We start from the raw sequence: 15,935 nt of genomic DNA on the forward strand, positions 1-15,935 counted from the left end.
TTACATACCATGTACCCGTGTCTCAGTGGCCTTCATGTTGAGTACGGCCTCCGCCAGCTGGTTCAGGGATAACGCCATCTTGTTTTGGTCACCTTCATCAATGCCGTCAAGGACGTTCTGAAATGACTGGAGAGAAGGCAAATGACGTTAGGCAAATAGACACGGATCATGCTGCATCCTCCAAGGGGAGCCATGACTGAGAATTTCAAGAAAGGAGTTCGCAGATTTATAGACTTTATCCCGTCTGCTTGTCGAGATGAGAACTTTTTACCCGACGGCTAAATCGAAAAGTGAGATTAGAGAAAATGTACGGAAGTGTCTCGCAAAGTTTAGGCATGGAAGGCCTCGCTGCTGCCTTAGCAACTTGACGTCCCTTATAAGTGCAAAGATCTATTGTCCATGGGTGCGATTGTCCGATTATTACCCATGGTTTGTTAACACCATATCTGTACTGCTGGGTTTCAATGCTATGCTGATGTTCCTTCTATAAAAAGAGATGGCCTTACACAAGTATAATCGAAGTATAAATCACATCAAACGGACATATTGTCCCATGCTGGCAACGGAGAAGATTGATAAAAATTGACCGAAGAGGCCGTAAATTAGGAGATAAACGTACTGTGTTTGGAAATTAGATGAATGTTAGACCGAATTGATAGTCTCTAAATTTCATTTGAAGCCGAACGCGTACTTGACTGACTGTCGAACCTGAACCCTGCAGAATCGAAGAATAGATCCTTTTCTGATCGACCTATGACCTGTAAGTCATCAAAGACTGTTAATTTTTATGACCGGGCCGGCGAGTGTCGATCATGATTTCACGTACGTGCCGCCACCCCGGCATGCGAGGAAGAGTGACAGTACTGCTGCTTTGTGTACCTTCGACTAACTTGGGATTCCTTGGAACATTGTTCTCGTCATTTGGGACTGGATTGTGGCCAAGCTTTTCAAAGTGTACGAACATAGCTGCAGTGACAGCCTTCGGGGAAGGTGGAAGAGAACTAAATTCTCATGGTTACGTTTTTTGACATTTTGAACGATGCAACGGGACATGATGGAGTATGAGTGGGAAATTTTGTGTTTCGCCTGACCCTTATCTTGCGAATTTCCCATTCTAAAGGGAAACAAATATACCATTTACCAGGTAGGTAAATGTTTACAAACGTTTTGCCGCACAAATTGGGATAGATAGGGATGTATTGTTACAAGGTTTTCTGATTTATATGTTAGATATTGTTTGTTTATGTGTGGGGCTGTGTATTGTAATTGAGTTTGAATATTTTTATAATAGAAGGTAATAATTATGATAGTGAGATCCCCTAATAATTGTGGTGGAGAAATCGTATAATTGTATTTTTCGAGTTTTAATAAATGTTTCATCAGTATTTCCATCACGTCTGTTGTGTTGATGTTAGTCATGTTGGTGGCCAAGCTGAAGTAGTGCGGCAGGGTTGTATACGTACGCAGTGAAGCGCCGTGAAATCAGACGCATTTTCAATCCAAATTGATACCGTCTGATTTTGTGGCTTGACCAATCAAATTCGAGCATTTCACGTAGCCATGGTAGAATAGAGAATACTACACGAGGTCTCATTACATACGAATTATACGAAACGAGTGTCCTTCCTATGGTATCTGACCGATAACATAGGAAGGTCACGAGTTTCGTATAATTCGTATGTAATGAACTTTCGAATAATATTTATTTATTACCCACTTCTTACATGCATTAAATTGACAAAATAGCGTATTTTTGTTATTTTGTGGTTTCAAACCGAAACCGGTTTCATAAAGAGGTTGCGGAGTTTTGTACTGTAGTACAATATTTGCATGACGTCACACTGTAATGACGTCACTGCCTTGGTAACCGACGTCAGGATGCATGTCAGTTGTCATCGCCTCGTACAGCCTCCTACAGTAAACTACTCCGTAGCACCCCGTTTCTTGGTTTGCAGTTGCTTCATTCGGCTAACATCACTGGTGGAAACATTGCGTTTATGTTTTTCGACAGATATAATGTCTCAGTTCGACTCACAATTAAACAGCAACACGGCAACGCTCGCAATGTTAACATTCCCACAATGCATCTAAGTTGTAGAATGAATAAATTCACGTGTTTGTTATGAATGAACAAGTAGTTCCGTCACAAGGTGACCTAACTGAGAGGTCATCGGTTATCCAATCAAATCGTTAGAATCTCAGGTCAAGTCGTTACGACACAGGTCAACGCGATACGACACTTGTGTGACGTACGAGATTAGTATGCAACTACCCATACGTTGACCACGTGGGTAATAAACGCTTCTACGCCTCAGCCCGCGGTATGATGTCGTAGAGAAATTGTCGCAGAGAATATTTCAAGTTTCTTGTCTAATATCATATTCTGATGATTTTGTATTAGTTACTCATTCTCATGACCCTATTCTAAAAACCACAGAGTCACTGAGGATGAATGAAAGTAGCCCTGGCATTAAGTATGATTTCACGCGTTGAATAAAAATTACGTATTTCGAGCTATAGTCTTTTATATTCAAATATAAGAACCCAAAGGCACAACAAAACTATACGTGCTTCCGTATGAAATACTTCAACATGGAATAACCATTTCTTGTTTTCTTCACTTATAGTCACCATCAAACACTGGTGTATACTTTCTTTTATTTTCTTACACAGTAAAGAAAACAAACAATCTGGATAATTAACACAAACTTCGTTCACAATGCTACATTGACAGAAAATGGTGACATAAGCTGAATCAGTGAGTGATAATATTTGTTCGAAGTCAGTTACCATTTGGCCAGATCTTCTAAATGTTTGAATATATTTACATAGTTGGATGTGTAAGGTTCACTCAGTAATATCGCATCCCGTCGCCCTGTAAATCACAAAGTCCGGATGAGACAAAGTAGTGATAAATATTTTCGGGCTACCTGCCATCAGCGAAGTCATCGAACCTAGACATCCGGTGAATTAAGTCGCCGCGTACGGCAAGCATAAGGTACTGAAAACTCATGGAGACTTGAAAGAAATTACCTGCATTGCTGCAGCAAAGTCTTGCTCCACCATTGTGCCCACGGCGAAAAACCAGTCCCACTCCGACTTTCCAGGAACGTCGATTATAGCCGCCAAGTTCCTGTGTTGTATAAAACATAAATAGAATAACACACAAAACTGGTCACGGGTGGCCCAGGCATCGAACGCACAAAATTCGCCGTGTAGAGTTATCCCCCTTGGCCACGCCAGAAACCTATGATCTTGGTTTCGGTTTCTGTTTTTCGGCTTGTCAGCTCCATACCCATCTCGTGTGTTTCACCAGTGTGGTAAACGTCTACGATCTACATTACTTATTGTTTTCTTACCACAAAAAGATGACAGGCCGTGATATAACCAGGAACATCTTTAAGGAGGCGTTAACCCCAATCCTCTAACTATTTCACAATACACCTTAATGAAACAAATTATATCAACCTGTAGGCGGATCCTGGGGATCTTCCTCCCCACGCACGCACACGCACATGCACAGACACACACACACACACACTTTATCCTGAAAGTTTATTAAGAGACTATTGAAACTAGAAATGAACTGTGCAACGCCTTTCTCAAAATGCTTTAAAAATGTTCAGACTTATTCATTGTTAGGGCGAAATCCAAGCTTTCTAATGTTCTTGGATGCGCACCTGTTATATCCGGCGTTGTTGAAATTGTACTTTTAACATTTGACGGTCTAACTTCTTGTTCGAAATGACTCACGTAAAGGACGTCCACGTATTCTTGTACTATTCCCAGGACTTGTTTTGTTTTGTTTGTTGTTTTACACCGCACTCAGCAATATTCCAGCTCTGTGGCGGCGGTCTGTAAATAATCCAGTCTGGATCAGACAATTCAGTGATCAACAGCACTATTACCAGGAACTGTGTTAACCCACTGTCATACCAAGGTTAGGTATAAGTTAATACTTACTCTATAGACGCTGGTCTGAAATAAAGAATAAACAATATTATATATATATATATAGATATAGATATAGATATAGATAGATAAATAGATGGATACATATACATATACATATGCATATACATATACATATATAGATTTTGCATGAGCAGCTCAGTATCTAATACATTTAGTCAAAACTGTTATAAAAAGGCAGTTCAAAGGTAGTAAGCGATCGCTGGTCCCAAGTCCCAAGCGCTGCTTAACCTCCAAAACGAGGCAAACAAAATGGCACCATTGTTAAAGCACGTTATTTTCATCAACAGAGAAGCCTTAATTACAGGTGGCATATCGTGCAATATGGGAATACGCCTTTGACGTGCACAGCTCACGTGTTACTCCTTTTGGATATCGGTCTATCAAAACAGGTTCATATGCCCTTGATTTGAGTGCCCTAGGCGGTAGATTTAACTGCCGTCGTTTTTAACAAAGGTCCATAGTATAACGCAGATAAGCGTGTTTGTTCAAGCATTGTTATCGTTCACGAAACTTTCTCTCCCTATCTGGTCTATTTAGCTTAAATAGCAAACAGTGTCCTTTATTGTATGTGCAGAAATTGCTCATCTCGTGTCCTATCCCAAATTCTTCTTCGTGCACTGTCTTGTGTATTACGTTATCAATGATGGATATGATAGTGCCTTATAGTCCTCTTCAAATTAATGCATGCATGTATATATGATAAAGAAAGGTAATATTTCATACCGCAATATACCAGTATCTGACTGTGTACATTTGTATATGGTATAACTTCTGTATAATTCACCTTTTACTAAAAAACGTTTCGTCTTGGCATGGGCAGTTATCTAAACTCAGCAGGTACCTGTTTGGGTCTTTGAAGACCGTGTTGCAGAGGAACAAGTCGGCGTACGTGATGACAGGCGCCAGGTCATACTTTTCATACATTGCATACAGCGGCACAGCAAGAGGCCGAGGAAGTACCTGAGACCCAGAAGAGGAACCTTCTTTCGTTCTCGAACCGTTTGTGTAGCATTTGCATGCTGGGCGAACACGAATGTATGACACATATCACGGAAGCAACTGTAATACACTCATCCCTCGATTTCAAATACCTCTGGGTTCGGTGGGGTAGCCTGGTGATTGAAGTGTTCGCTCGTCACGCCGAAGCCCCGGGTTCGACAAGTGAAGCCCACTTCTGGTGTCCTCCGCCGTGATATTGCTGGAATATTGCTAAAAGCGGCGTAAGACTAAACTCTCTCACTTACATACCTCTGGATCACACATGTCCCTGGTCTGTGATCACACCTACCCTGTGATCACCCCTACCCTGTGATCACACCTACCCTGTGATCACACCTACACTGTGATCACACCTACACTGTGATCACACCTACCCTGTGATCACAATACCTTGGATGATACTTATGTTCAGAATCCATTGGTTTACTATGAAGCAGCAAAATTGTAAATGTCCCTGTTCTCTTGCTATTTGATTGACTCTCATCAAATATATGATGGCGATATTCACCTTTGGCACGTCACTGGGGTCCATCCAGAGATAGCCAGATGTCATAATGACCAGTTGCAAATGGGCCAACTTGATCTCCTTTTCTCCAGACAGACAACTCACGTCTAGCACAGGAAGCTGAAAGGGGACATAACTCACATTCAAACTATCATACAGCAAATTTGTAAGGAACAAGGGCAAAATGTTCGGAACTACTATACTTTAACATTAACGGAGCTTAAACCGGAGCCCATCCAGTTTACTCATTGCTTGAACACAAAATATTTTCTCTCGAATAGAAGAAGCAACAACAAGATCTGACATTAGACAAAAAGAAACAAGGATATTTGGATATGGACTGATATGTATAATGCATACCTTTGGAATTTCAGTCCTTAAAGTCCCATTTTCAATGTGCTTAACCAGACTGAGGGCTATCTTGTTCCAAGGGTCGAAGTAGGGCGGGAGGCGCCTCTGAAACAAATCAGTAACATTCCAACTTATCTTCACATGTATCAGGACCTCAAGGTGGTAGCCGCGGATGTTGTCTAGGCTCCCGGCGTGACGTCTACCACTGTGTAATATCACTCAGTAAGGAGTTACCTGTTCTGGAAATACTGTACTAATGGTCCAAAATAACCCTCTTTGGCTTAAGCTAAATGATTTTAACTTAAAAACAACATTAATCATACACCAAAACACTATTCTCCTCATCAAAATGTTAAATGATCGTGTGTAACAGTATTCACTGAAGAAGTATAATCTGCAGGGCAAAATAAAGCATAAACTAATATCGGTTCTAAAAGTTATTGTGAATACATCAGGTAACTGATGTCCTAATGCCTGTATCATTGAGGCAAGTTTGTGGTTAAAAGTACAAATGCCTTTATTATAAATAGACGTATCGTGGCTTAACCCCCAAATTACAAAGTTAACAGAAACACTGCAAATGAAGGGACTTCCTGAACTGACAACAGATAGCAAATTGTTGGTATGCAAAAAAACTTGATAGCAAGTGTTATGAGGATGTGTTTCAGTTAATTAAATCTAAAGGTCACATTAATTAACTTTTAGTTAATATGGATCACAAAGTTTAAAGCGCTGAGTGTGGATTTGAACGCACATCGTGAACTTGGGCTATGTAATTTCACCTGTTAAGAGAGTAAGCTGAGGGCTTACAGTTACCTCCTCTTTGTTGTTGCTTCCGGGGGTAGACTGTGGGATTCAAGAAGCCTGGTCTATACTGAATTCAACAGCTTCAATCAGTGCATCTGGTTACTGGTAATATCGATACTTTAGTAAGTTAATATTTCATATTTGTGACCTAATATTTTAGATTTGTGCTCCAATATTTAGATTTCTGCTCCAATTGTATTGGGAATCTGTACTGTCATTCATTGTAACCTTGTTTTTATTCAGTATATTATTGAACATTATAGGCTTGTCTTTGTTCCATTTTGCTGGTTTAAAGGGGACTCACAAGACCTTTTGTCACGGTTATTTCTAAATCGTAACACAAGTCATTGAGGGCTATTATTGCAAGAGATGTTGGTTGTGATCTATCGACTTTCAGCCAACTGGCCAGAAACATCTAACTAACCGAAAAGGCCTACAATCGGCCGGGTTTAAAAGCCAGACGACCAAACTGGCATCCTTTGATATCCCCAGAGCATAAAGCAGCACGACTAGCTTGGTGTCAAGCTCGACGTCACTGGAATTTGACGTCATGGGGAAGGGTCCACTGATGGGACAAAAGTCGACCCCTCTTGTTCATGATGGCCAGAGCTATTGTTTGGCATCGCAGGAACACTGCATGTGCACAACGGGATATCTTTAAGGAAGTACCGTTTGGCGAGTTTGTTTTGTGGGGTGCTTCTCACGTGACTGTAAACTTAATCAACTGACATTCAGACAAAATCCCTGAGTGCAGTGTTGTACACATTAGAAAAGACCAGAGTTCAATGCTAGGCCACGTCGTGTACGTGGTTGGTGATTTCTTACATCAAGAGGCGATCGCAACACTTGCTCTGCAGTCTATGTATCAATCCTATACGGATCGCAGAATACGCCACAGAGAGATCCTACCTTAATGTATTGGAACAAGCCCACCATCAAGAATAGAACTCAATACTCAAACGTCAAATTCAACGTATGATACAGCAGTACCGCATGTGTCCCCATCTCGCATTCACAGCAGCGAGGAAACGTTGTCTTACTGACTGACTAACACCCGTGAACACAACAGGCAACCAGTACCATCGTTGTATCAACATGGTGCCAAGCTCTTGAACATTCTTGGTTAATGTCTGAAGGGACGAAGACTCTTTCCAGGAGCATCTCATACGATGGGATTGAGATCAGGTGATCACGATGGCTACTCCATGACGTCATTACACGCATTTTGTAGGAAATTTAGCCATCTGCAGGTGCAGGTGTGCCCAGGGTAGACGTTCATTACGGTTCACCTGTGTCAGAATCGGTCCGACATAAGGACAGCGGGCACGAAGACGGTCAGGTCAGATGCAAGCGGCCCCTAAACAGTGTGTTACTGGTTGACGTTGCGGTTGTAAAACGATTACGCAAATGGCGTAACCTAATTTGACTTTCCAATGCATGGGACGTCACACGTGGCGGTCCTTACCAATCAGACCCGTTTGATGAACACGTGTCCCCAGATTGTGAATTGGCCAGCCTGGAGCATGCAAATTGCAAGTTCAATATTTGTAAGGCGTCACGCTGGCATGAGTATGATTTATCTCTCAAGGATTGTTAATATGGGTTTTTCAAATACAAGCAAATTCTGCACACGTGCTGGTGGTTAGGCACATGCAATTGTGGCCACGTGACCTCGCACACGTGCACGGCCGTGCAAGATCGAGCTGCATGTACCCGGTTGGGCCTGGCTATAATGGCATTCGCCCATTTTAACAACCTTTTGTTTGTTCGGTATATTCACTCAAGCATAACCGCTGCGGTATTTATTCTCCAGGCTGTGTTATATCCTGGTGTAAACAAGGTCACACAGAACTGCTAAGTTCACGGTCTAGTGCCCATGGATAGATGACACAGATAATATGTGCAATGACAGCAAGGTATCTATAATGGGAAGCGGAGGGATTACGTTTCAAACTATATAAATGTCACGTTTTACAACACGCAATGTTCTTCGAAAGAAAAGGCATATTATGACAACTCTTTCCTAAACTAGGATGTCCAGTGTTTAATTATTTGTTTTTGCCCTATTAGAAATGCAGTATACTGTAAGCATTTAAATGAACGATACCTAGTATAAAGTGTGCAGTAGGGTACCTATCCAATTTTATCATATCCAATCGGTATAAAAAAACAGCAAATACTGTAGGGGATATAATATAGGATATATCATAGGGCATGTATCGAATATAGGATATACCATAAAGTATCAAATATAGGATATATCATACGGTATTTATCCAATATAGGATATACCACAGAGTACCCAATATAGAATGTACCACAGGGTATACCATAGGGCAATGTATCGAATATAGGACATACCATAGGCATCAAATATGGGATGTGCCATCGGTCATACAATACAAGATATTCCATAGGGTATGTATCTAAATCAGGATGTGCCATAGGTCATACAATACAAGATATACAATAGGGTATGTATCTAAATCAGGATGTGCCATAGGTCATACAATACAAGATATACAATAGGGTATGTATCTAAATCAGGATGTGCCATAGGTCATACAATACAAGATATTCCATAGAGTATGTACATATATCTAAATCAGGATATGCCTTAGGTCATACAATACAAGATATATCATAGGCTATGTATCCAAATCAAGATATACCATAGATCATACAATGCAAGATATACCATAGGGTCAAGACAGGCCATATGGTATGTATCAAAATCAGGGTATGCTATGGCTCATACAATACACGATATATAGTAGGGTATACATTACAGGCTTTGCAACACGGCAAAGTTTATGACATCGTTTGAATAATATTAGCATAATGACCATTATAATCTGAGCATGCTGTATAAGTGGTGTGAAGTGTATGATATAGATGACATGTTGCTGGCATAATGACATAGTTATGATCGGACAATGCTGTATATCACTGAGTGTTTTTTGAACAGTATGGTTTACTTCTAGTGTCGTTAACATAATTATGATCGGAGAATGTATGAATATTTTAAGTATAACATGGTTTGAATATTGTAACACAACCCAATATTAATTATCTTTAGAATACATGTTTAGTGAGTAGTTTTCTCGTGTTTATGTGGAATGAGGTCATTGACTGACAATCATGCGCAGAACCGTTTTAACACAATACCGGTTTATATGCGAACTCACTAGTAGCTGACCTTATTCTCAGACAGACAGGGGTAGATTACAACCAGTTTAAAACAAGGGACCAGGCATCTATTTCGGGGCAGTTGAGTGAGCGGCCACCACAATTAAGGGGCGTCGTAGTAAAGGGGAAGTGTACACGAATAAATCTTGCCCTTTAAAATAATTCACATGTTTAGAGAAATTTCTGTAAACATAGACATTTTATAGTTAAATGTAAGTGCTTTTGCATGTACAAGACGAAACGTCGTATTAACTGAAATACATATTATGTTTAATAGCTGTTGAATTATCTCCCTTGTTATGCATTATTTCTAATGTCTGTTACACAAGTCCTTTTGCAAATTGGATTTCAGGTTGGGTTGTCCAACAAATGGGAGGGTTATACCAAAGTATGACAAGTTGTGGGAATGCAGTATAAAAATCATCAAAGCCTCACCCCACATAGTTCGACACCCGCACCCACGTTCCCCACCCCTATCCCTCTAATACTCAACCCAGCAAGCATCCCCGAGCAGTCAGAAGTGTACTTACCAGGGGGGATTCAAGGATGAATCCCGTTTTCATAGATATTTCGTAGTCCGTCAAAATCAAACGCGACATTGTCCTTTGGTACATCAGCGACACGGATTCAAAATTACTTATACAGATTTAGGTCCAACGACATACAGGACATACAGCAGTAACATGCATAAGTTATAAATATAGATCCCATTATACAGTGTACCATGGCCAATAGACTAAGGCTTAGTCTCTGAATATATATAATTTTGATAGTAACAAACAAGCCCATTTATATTGAAAAGGAGCCCTAGGGAGACCAGAGATTCAGAACCGGAGGAAATCTAGACTTGCTTTATTTAGGGCTTTAGCACTGCATAGAAGGCTTGGCAGTAGGGAAAATAATGTGGTTCAGGGACTGTGAGACAGACTACATGGCCAAGTACTGGAACAGCTGTGCTGTTTACAGCCCGTAACATGTATTAGCAATTGGAATTTTGTGTTACTTACAGCCCGTAACATGTATATGCAATGGGGATGTTGTAAGTGTAGCGTTTGTTGGAGCGTTGTCGTCTACTGACTGGTTATTAGATTTAAACAAATGCTACGTATAACTCAGGTACAAGACTGTCTGTTGCGGCATTATTTTTTAAGGATGGACGGTCAAAATTATTCATGTCTCCGGTATCTTCACCCACATTTGGCCCCTTGTGTAAAGCACAGGAGCTTGTAACGCTAAAACTGCCACCAGGGTATGTACTGTCACTAACAGGGTCTTAGCACTATATAAAAGGCTAGTGATCCAGCAAGCTTGAGGTAAAGGGGTCGAACCCACCTGTGACCGGGTGTAAAATCCTTGGAGTCAACTTTGTGTACAGACTCTTTCAGTGTTGTCACAACCCCTAGTGTACAGTACACAACCCTGTGCACTTAAAAGAACCCACGAATCCGTTGGTATATGACCAGATGGTGGCCACATGAATACGTGCAAACACCTAGATGCGGGTACAGCAACGTGCAGCAAACTTGACTATGTGTCCCAGTCCACCCAGCTGTGAATGGGTACCTCGTAAGGATGGGAAAGCCACACTAACTCGGTGCGCCTAGTGGCTGCAAGAGTTGTATACTCCCAAGGGAGTTGAGAGGGAAAAACAAAGCGCCTTTGAGCAGCTGGATATCGGCGCTATACAAATGTATGTATGTATGTGTGTGTGTGTGTGTGTGTGTGTGTGTGTGTGTGTGTGTGTGTGTGTGTGTGTGTGTGTGTGTGTGTGTGTGTGTGTGTGTGTGTTTTATATTTTATATAGTGCTGAGACCCCGTTAGGTACTGTCACTAACGGGGTCTTAGCACTATATAAAAGGATTTTTATATTTTATATAGTGCTGAGACTCCGTTAGTGACAGTACATACCTTGATGGCAGTTTTTAGCGTAACAAGCCCTTGTGGTGTAAGGAATATCTGGCCGTAAGGTTCCACTCCTTGGCCGTGCCATAGCAAAAGAGGTCTAACGGGTGGTACTTGTTGTTACCTGCCCGTCGCTAAGAATTTAAGGTTTTGGAAGGGTTGAAACAAGAGCCGGTATTATGTGTTGGAGTGCTCCGTCAGTGTAAAAGGTATATCCGTGGACTAGCATCACGCAGCCCTCATAAGTCCGGTCTAGCACGAGCAGACACTTAAACGTGCATGCAATGTAAACGAATCAACCTCACACAGGTTTGTGTGTGGTGTTTACCTGGGCGCCAAGTTATATACTAAAGGGAGACTACTCTTTCAGCTTTAAGATTCCCTCGTTTCACATGGTTGGCTTGGTTGTAGTTGAAGTGAAAGAAGAAGTTCGAATCTATGGAACATGAATGCCGCATAATTATTTGTTTATCTACAAGAATATATATTTTCATGTATCTTCTATATTTTGCTTGACCGTGTGGGCTTTGCAATTACAAGAGATTCACATTATCAAACAGCGAACCTGAAGACTTTTTACCCATGTGAGCTGTCATCTGATACTTAATTACATGAAGGAAATTGATCTGTACCGCAAACAATATAAATACATTTTTTATTGCCAACGGCTTGTTTTAAAATCTGCTCTTTGTTTACAGTGTTATCCTTTGCAGTGAGTGAGTGAGTTTAAATTAAAAGTCACATCGGCAGTATCTCAGCTATATCGTGACTAAGAAAGTTGTAAATTAGTAAATGAATAAAAACCAAAATCGTTGTTCATCACACCAACTTCGAAATGCCACTCAAATAAGCCACTAACATTTATCTATTTACAAAACATATGTCACAATTTGTGTAGCAATTCTATTTCTTTTGAAATACCAATAATTAAATGAAAAAATGAAAATTAACAGAAGTAAAAAGATCCTTAATGTTTTTCCATTGAAATACTGGTCCCGTGTGATGGAAACATCAATACAGTCAAGCAGGACATTCTCTCATCACAAGGGATGCAAAACGGAGGATCCTCACTTTTCAATAAGCATTCATGTGTATTTTTGGAACCACTGATAATTGTGATCAGTATTGCATATGGATTCAGAAAAAAAATGGTGCCATTTTTTCTGATGATTGTAAGTGTCATTCTGGGGTAACTGAACATCGGTACCCATAATCGAGCTGCAACACCAATGTGAGAAAACATATTTATATAAGCCTATCACAACATAGGCATGTAGTATATCAAAATGTACCTTGTGATGGGTGTTTTACAACTACGTGTACCATTATATATCACGAATCTCAATAATATATGTATGCATAATAATCCCTATGATCATAAGTGCTTCTGCCAAAACAGAAGGCTTGTTACAGAGGGTATGCATTCAACTCTGTGTGTGTGTGTGTGTGTGTGTGTGTGTGTGTGTGTGTGTGTGTGTGTGTGTTGTGTGTTGGCATCTTTACTCAAATACTACTTGATGTATTTCAATGAAACTTTCTGGATCTCTTGGGTATGTCCCCAGGACAAATCAATTAGATGTTGAAAAAGTACACTCTTCAAGAAAAGAAACGGAAAACCAAAATATCTTTGAAAAATTTGGTCTTATTCAATTATGTAAATCAATGAAAATAAACGGCACAGCATTGAATTTATGTAAAGCAATACATTAGTATCTCATGCACAATTCACAAGAATGACAGTCATCATAGTCATTACTGCTGTCGACGACTGACTGACTGATTGAGTTTAGTTTTACGCCGCTTTTAGCAATATTCCAGCAATATCACGGCGGGGGACACCAGAAATGGGCTTCACACATTGTACCCATGTGGGGAATCGAACCCGGGTCTTCGGCGTGACGAGCCAACGCTTTAACCACTAGGCTACCCCGCCGCCCCTGCTGTCGACGAGGTGACGTTGACGTTACTGCCTTGTATGGCAACCTCTTACTGCTAGAACTGCACGCCACCTCCTTGACACAGATTGAATCAGTTGTTGGATGTTTCGTTTTGGAATCCCCCATTCCTCCTGCAGCATGTTGAACAACAGTTACTGTTAAAGCTTCAATGGCGGATTACGACGTTGACGTACACATCGATATATCAAGCGGCCGTAAGATTGCCTTTGACGAGCACTAATTCCGATCTGCAGGTGTATAAGATGGCTCCCCGCATCATCACACCATCTCCACCAAATCTGTCCACTTGCCTAATGCATTTGGATACAAATTAAAACTTTCTTTACGTGGTCTGTAGACACGTTGTCTTCCGTCACGTCGCTTGAGGGGATACCGCGATTCATCACTGAACCATGTGTGCCTCCAGTTTCCAAGGCTCCATGGCTGCACCACGTTACACCGCCTGACTCACGGACGTTGATGTAATCGTGTTAGAGAGGGGGCAACGTGTGGACGTCTGGCACGCATACCTATCTCTCGGAGACGGTTTCTGATTGTCTGGTCGGACATTCTCCGGGCTCAAAACCGCTCTTACGCTGTGTCCCGGGAGGAATGATGGGAGTCACGGAGGTGGGTAACCCGATGTAGCGATCTTGGGCTGTGTGGTGACTCACGGTCTTCCTGGTCTTGGATGGTCATTTGTCGAAGTGGAATGCACAACACGATCCCTCAAACGAGTGCAAATCATATTGGAAATCTACAAGGGCAATATTAAACATATTGCATGCAACTTACTCTCTGGTGTCCTCCGATCAGTTAGACGTCCAATTTGTCAGACACGTTAAAACAACAAAAGTGTTGGTTGGTTACACTCAGGTGCACTGTTACCTTTATTGAGTACTGGATTGATCCAAAGTTATGTGCATAAGAATATATTAAGCGATATAATTAATAGGATCTGTAATGATGCATCAAACTGTCGATGAATTGTAATTGTTGAGTCTCCGATAGCAATTAATCGATGGTAGAAATGAAAAACTATCGATGCATCGATCGTATGTGTGACTATCGATAGTTTAGTGATGGTTATTTATTCTTATTAAATATTTGTGTTGTTTTTTTTATTTGTTTAGGTGCAGCTTGCAGCTTCATTGAGTTTTAATCGTTTAGTCGATCTTGGTTTAAAGTTTCTTGTCAGTTATTCATAGGGGGAGCAGAGGAAGCCCAACAGCCCTTCGTATCCACCTCTGTACCTCTGGGAGTAACTTAATCAGTTACATGGGAAATCTACAATCCTGTTTTGATCAAAGTGAACATTAAGAACACAGAGTGGGAGAAGTCATGCTCCTGATTTGATCAAAGTGAACATAATGAACACGAACTGTGAGAAGCCGGTCAATAAACAATAGTATTCTGATCAAAGTATTTCTGCACAAAAAGTAACAAACTCATAATTAGTGTTAAAATATACCACTAACCACTAATATGAAAACATCTCGCTAGTCCATGGAATAGGTCTATTATGTCAGGTTGTAATCACAGTCACGCCTGATTGATCCAAAGTTGTCTGATAATTGACGTGTCTGACGAATGGGATGTCTAACGTATGAGAGCAAAAGCATACATGGAATACATTTGCAGCGAACAGGCAATTGGAGACCCCCTTCTTCATCTCGGTTAAATAAAAAACCCAAGTTGCTCATATATACAGGATGTACACGAGGACTGCAACAAGTCACAATGGATTGACAGAGTGACAATGAGAGCTATCTATAAACTTAAGTACAAAGAAACGCTACAAACAAAAATTATAAAATATGAATTACTAAAAAAATTTTAGTTTCCAGGTACAGGAACTATATCACCCGAACACATCTTAGGTGTTTACAAACAAAATTGGAACAGAATCCTTGCTTTGTACACTTCCAAACAAAACATGAAATGCACGTTTTTAGTCATTAAAATACAATTTTCGTTCGACTGGGGTATAAATTCGATGCAGAAGGCAAGCACAGCATCATTGTCTCAAAACGACACCAGAAGAATGCCGAGATTGACAGCGCAGCAGCGAGAAAGAGCATTGGGAATGTTGGAGATGGGCGCCACTCACGACCACGTCGCTCAAACCCTCGGCTGTCACCGCGTAACAGTGTCAGACTCGTCCAACGATATCGACAGACTGGCCAGACTACTGATAGACCCAGAACTGGCCGACCCAGGGTTACAACACCACGCGAGGACCGGTACCTGCGCACATTGCACTTGCGCAA

The 15,935-nt window shown here is 40.9% G+C and overlaps 1 protein-coding gene across 1 annotated transcript; it reads right to left on the reverse strand.

The window, feature by feature from the left end:
• Window positions 1–10,425, reverse strand: LOC124256228 (myoglobin-like). Its single transcript, XM_046690195.1, has 7 exons — window positions 10,357–10,425; window positions 5,840–5,935; window positions 5,483–5,599; window positions 4,817–4,935; window positions 3,964–3,978; window positions 3,034–3,133; window positions 1–126 (listed from the first exon to the last, which is right to left on the reverse strand). Exons 1-7 carry the CDS (start codon window positions 10,423–10,425, stop codon window positions 1–3), a joined length of 642 nt encoding a protein of 213 aa, XP_046546151.1.
• Between the last annotated feature and the right edge of the window lie 5,510 nt (window positions 10,426–15,935).

The sequence above is a fragment of the Haliotis rubra genome, unplaced genomic scaffold (genome assembly GCF_003918875.1).
Source record: "Haliotis rubra isolate DU_JTF1 unplaced genomic scaffold, ASM391887v1 Scf620, whole genome shotgun sequence".
Classification (NCBI taxonomy): domain Eukaryota; kingdom Metazoa; phylum Mollusca; class Gastropoda; order Lepetellida; family Haliotidae; genus Haliotis; species Haliotis rubra.

Bases quoted from the DNA above. Each gene is read 5' to 3' on its own strand.
- LOC124256228 (XM_046690195.1), bottom strand. From the start codon at position 10,425: ATGTCGCGTTTGATTTTGACGGACTACGAAATATCTATGAAAACGGGA. The intron at 5,600-5,839 runs GTATGCATTATA...GTCCCCTTTCAG, and splicing joins TAAGGACTGAAATTCCAAAG to CTTCCTGTGCTAGACGTGAG. The intron at 4,936-5,482 runs GTGAATATCGCC...TCTGGGTCTCAG, and splicing joins ACCCCAGTGACGTGCCAAAG to GTACTTCCTCGGCCTCTTGC.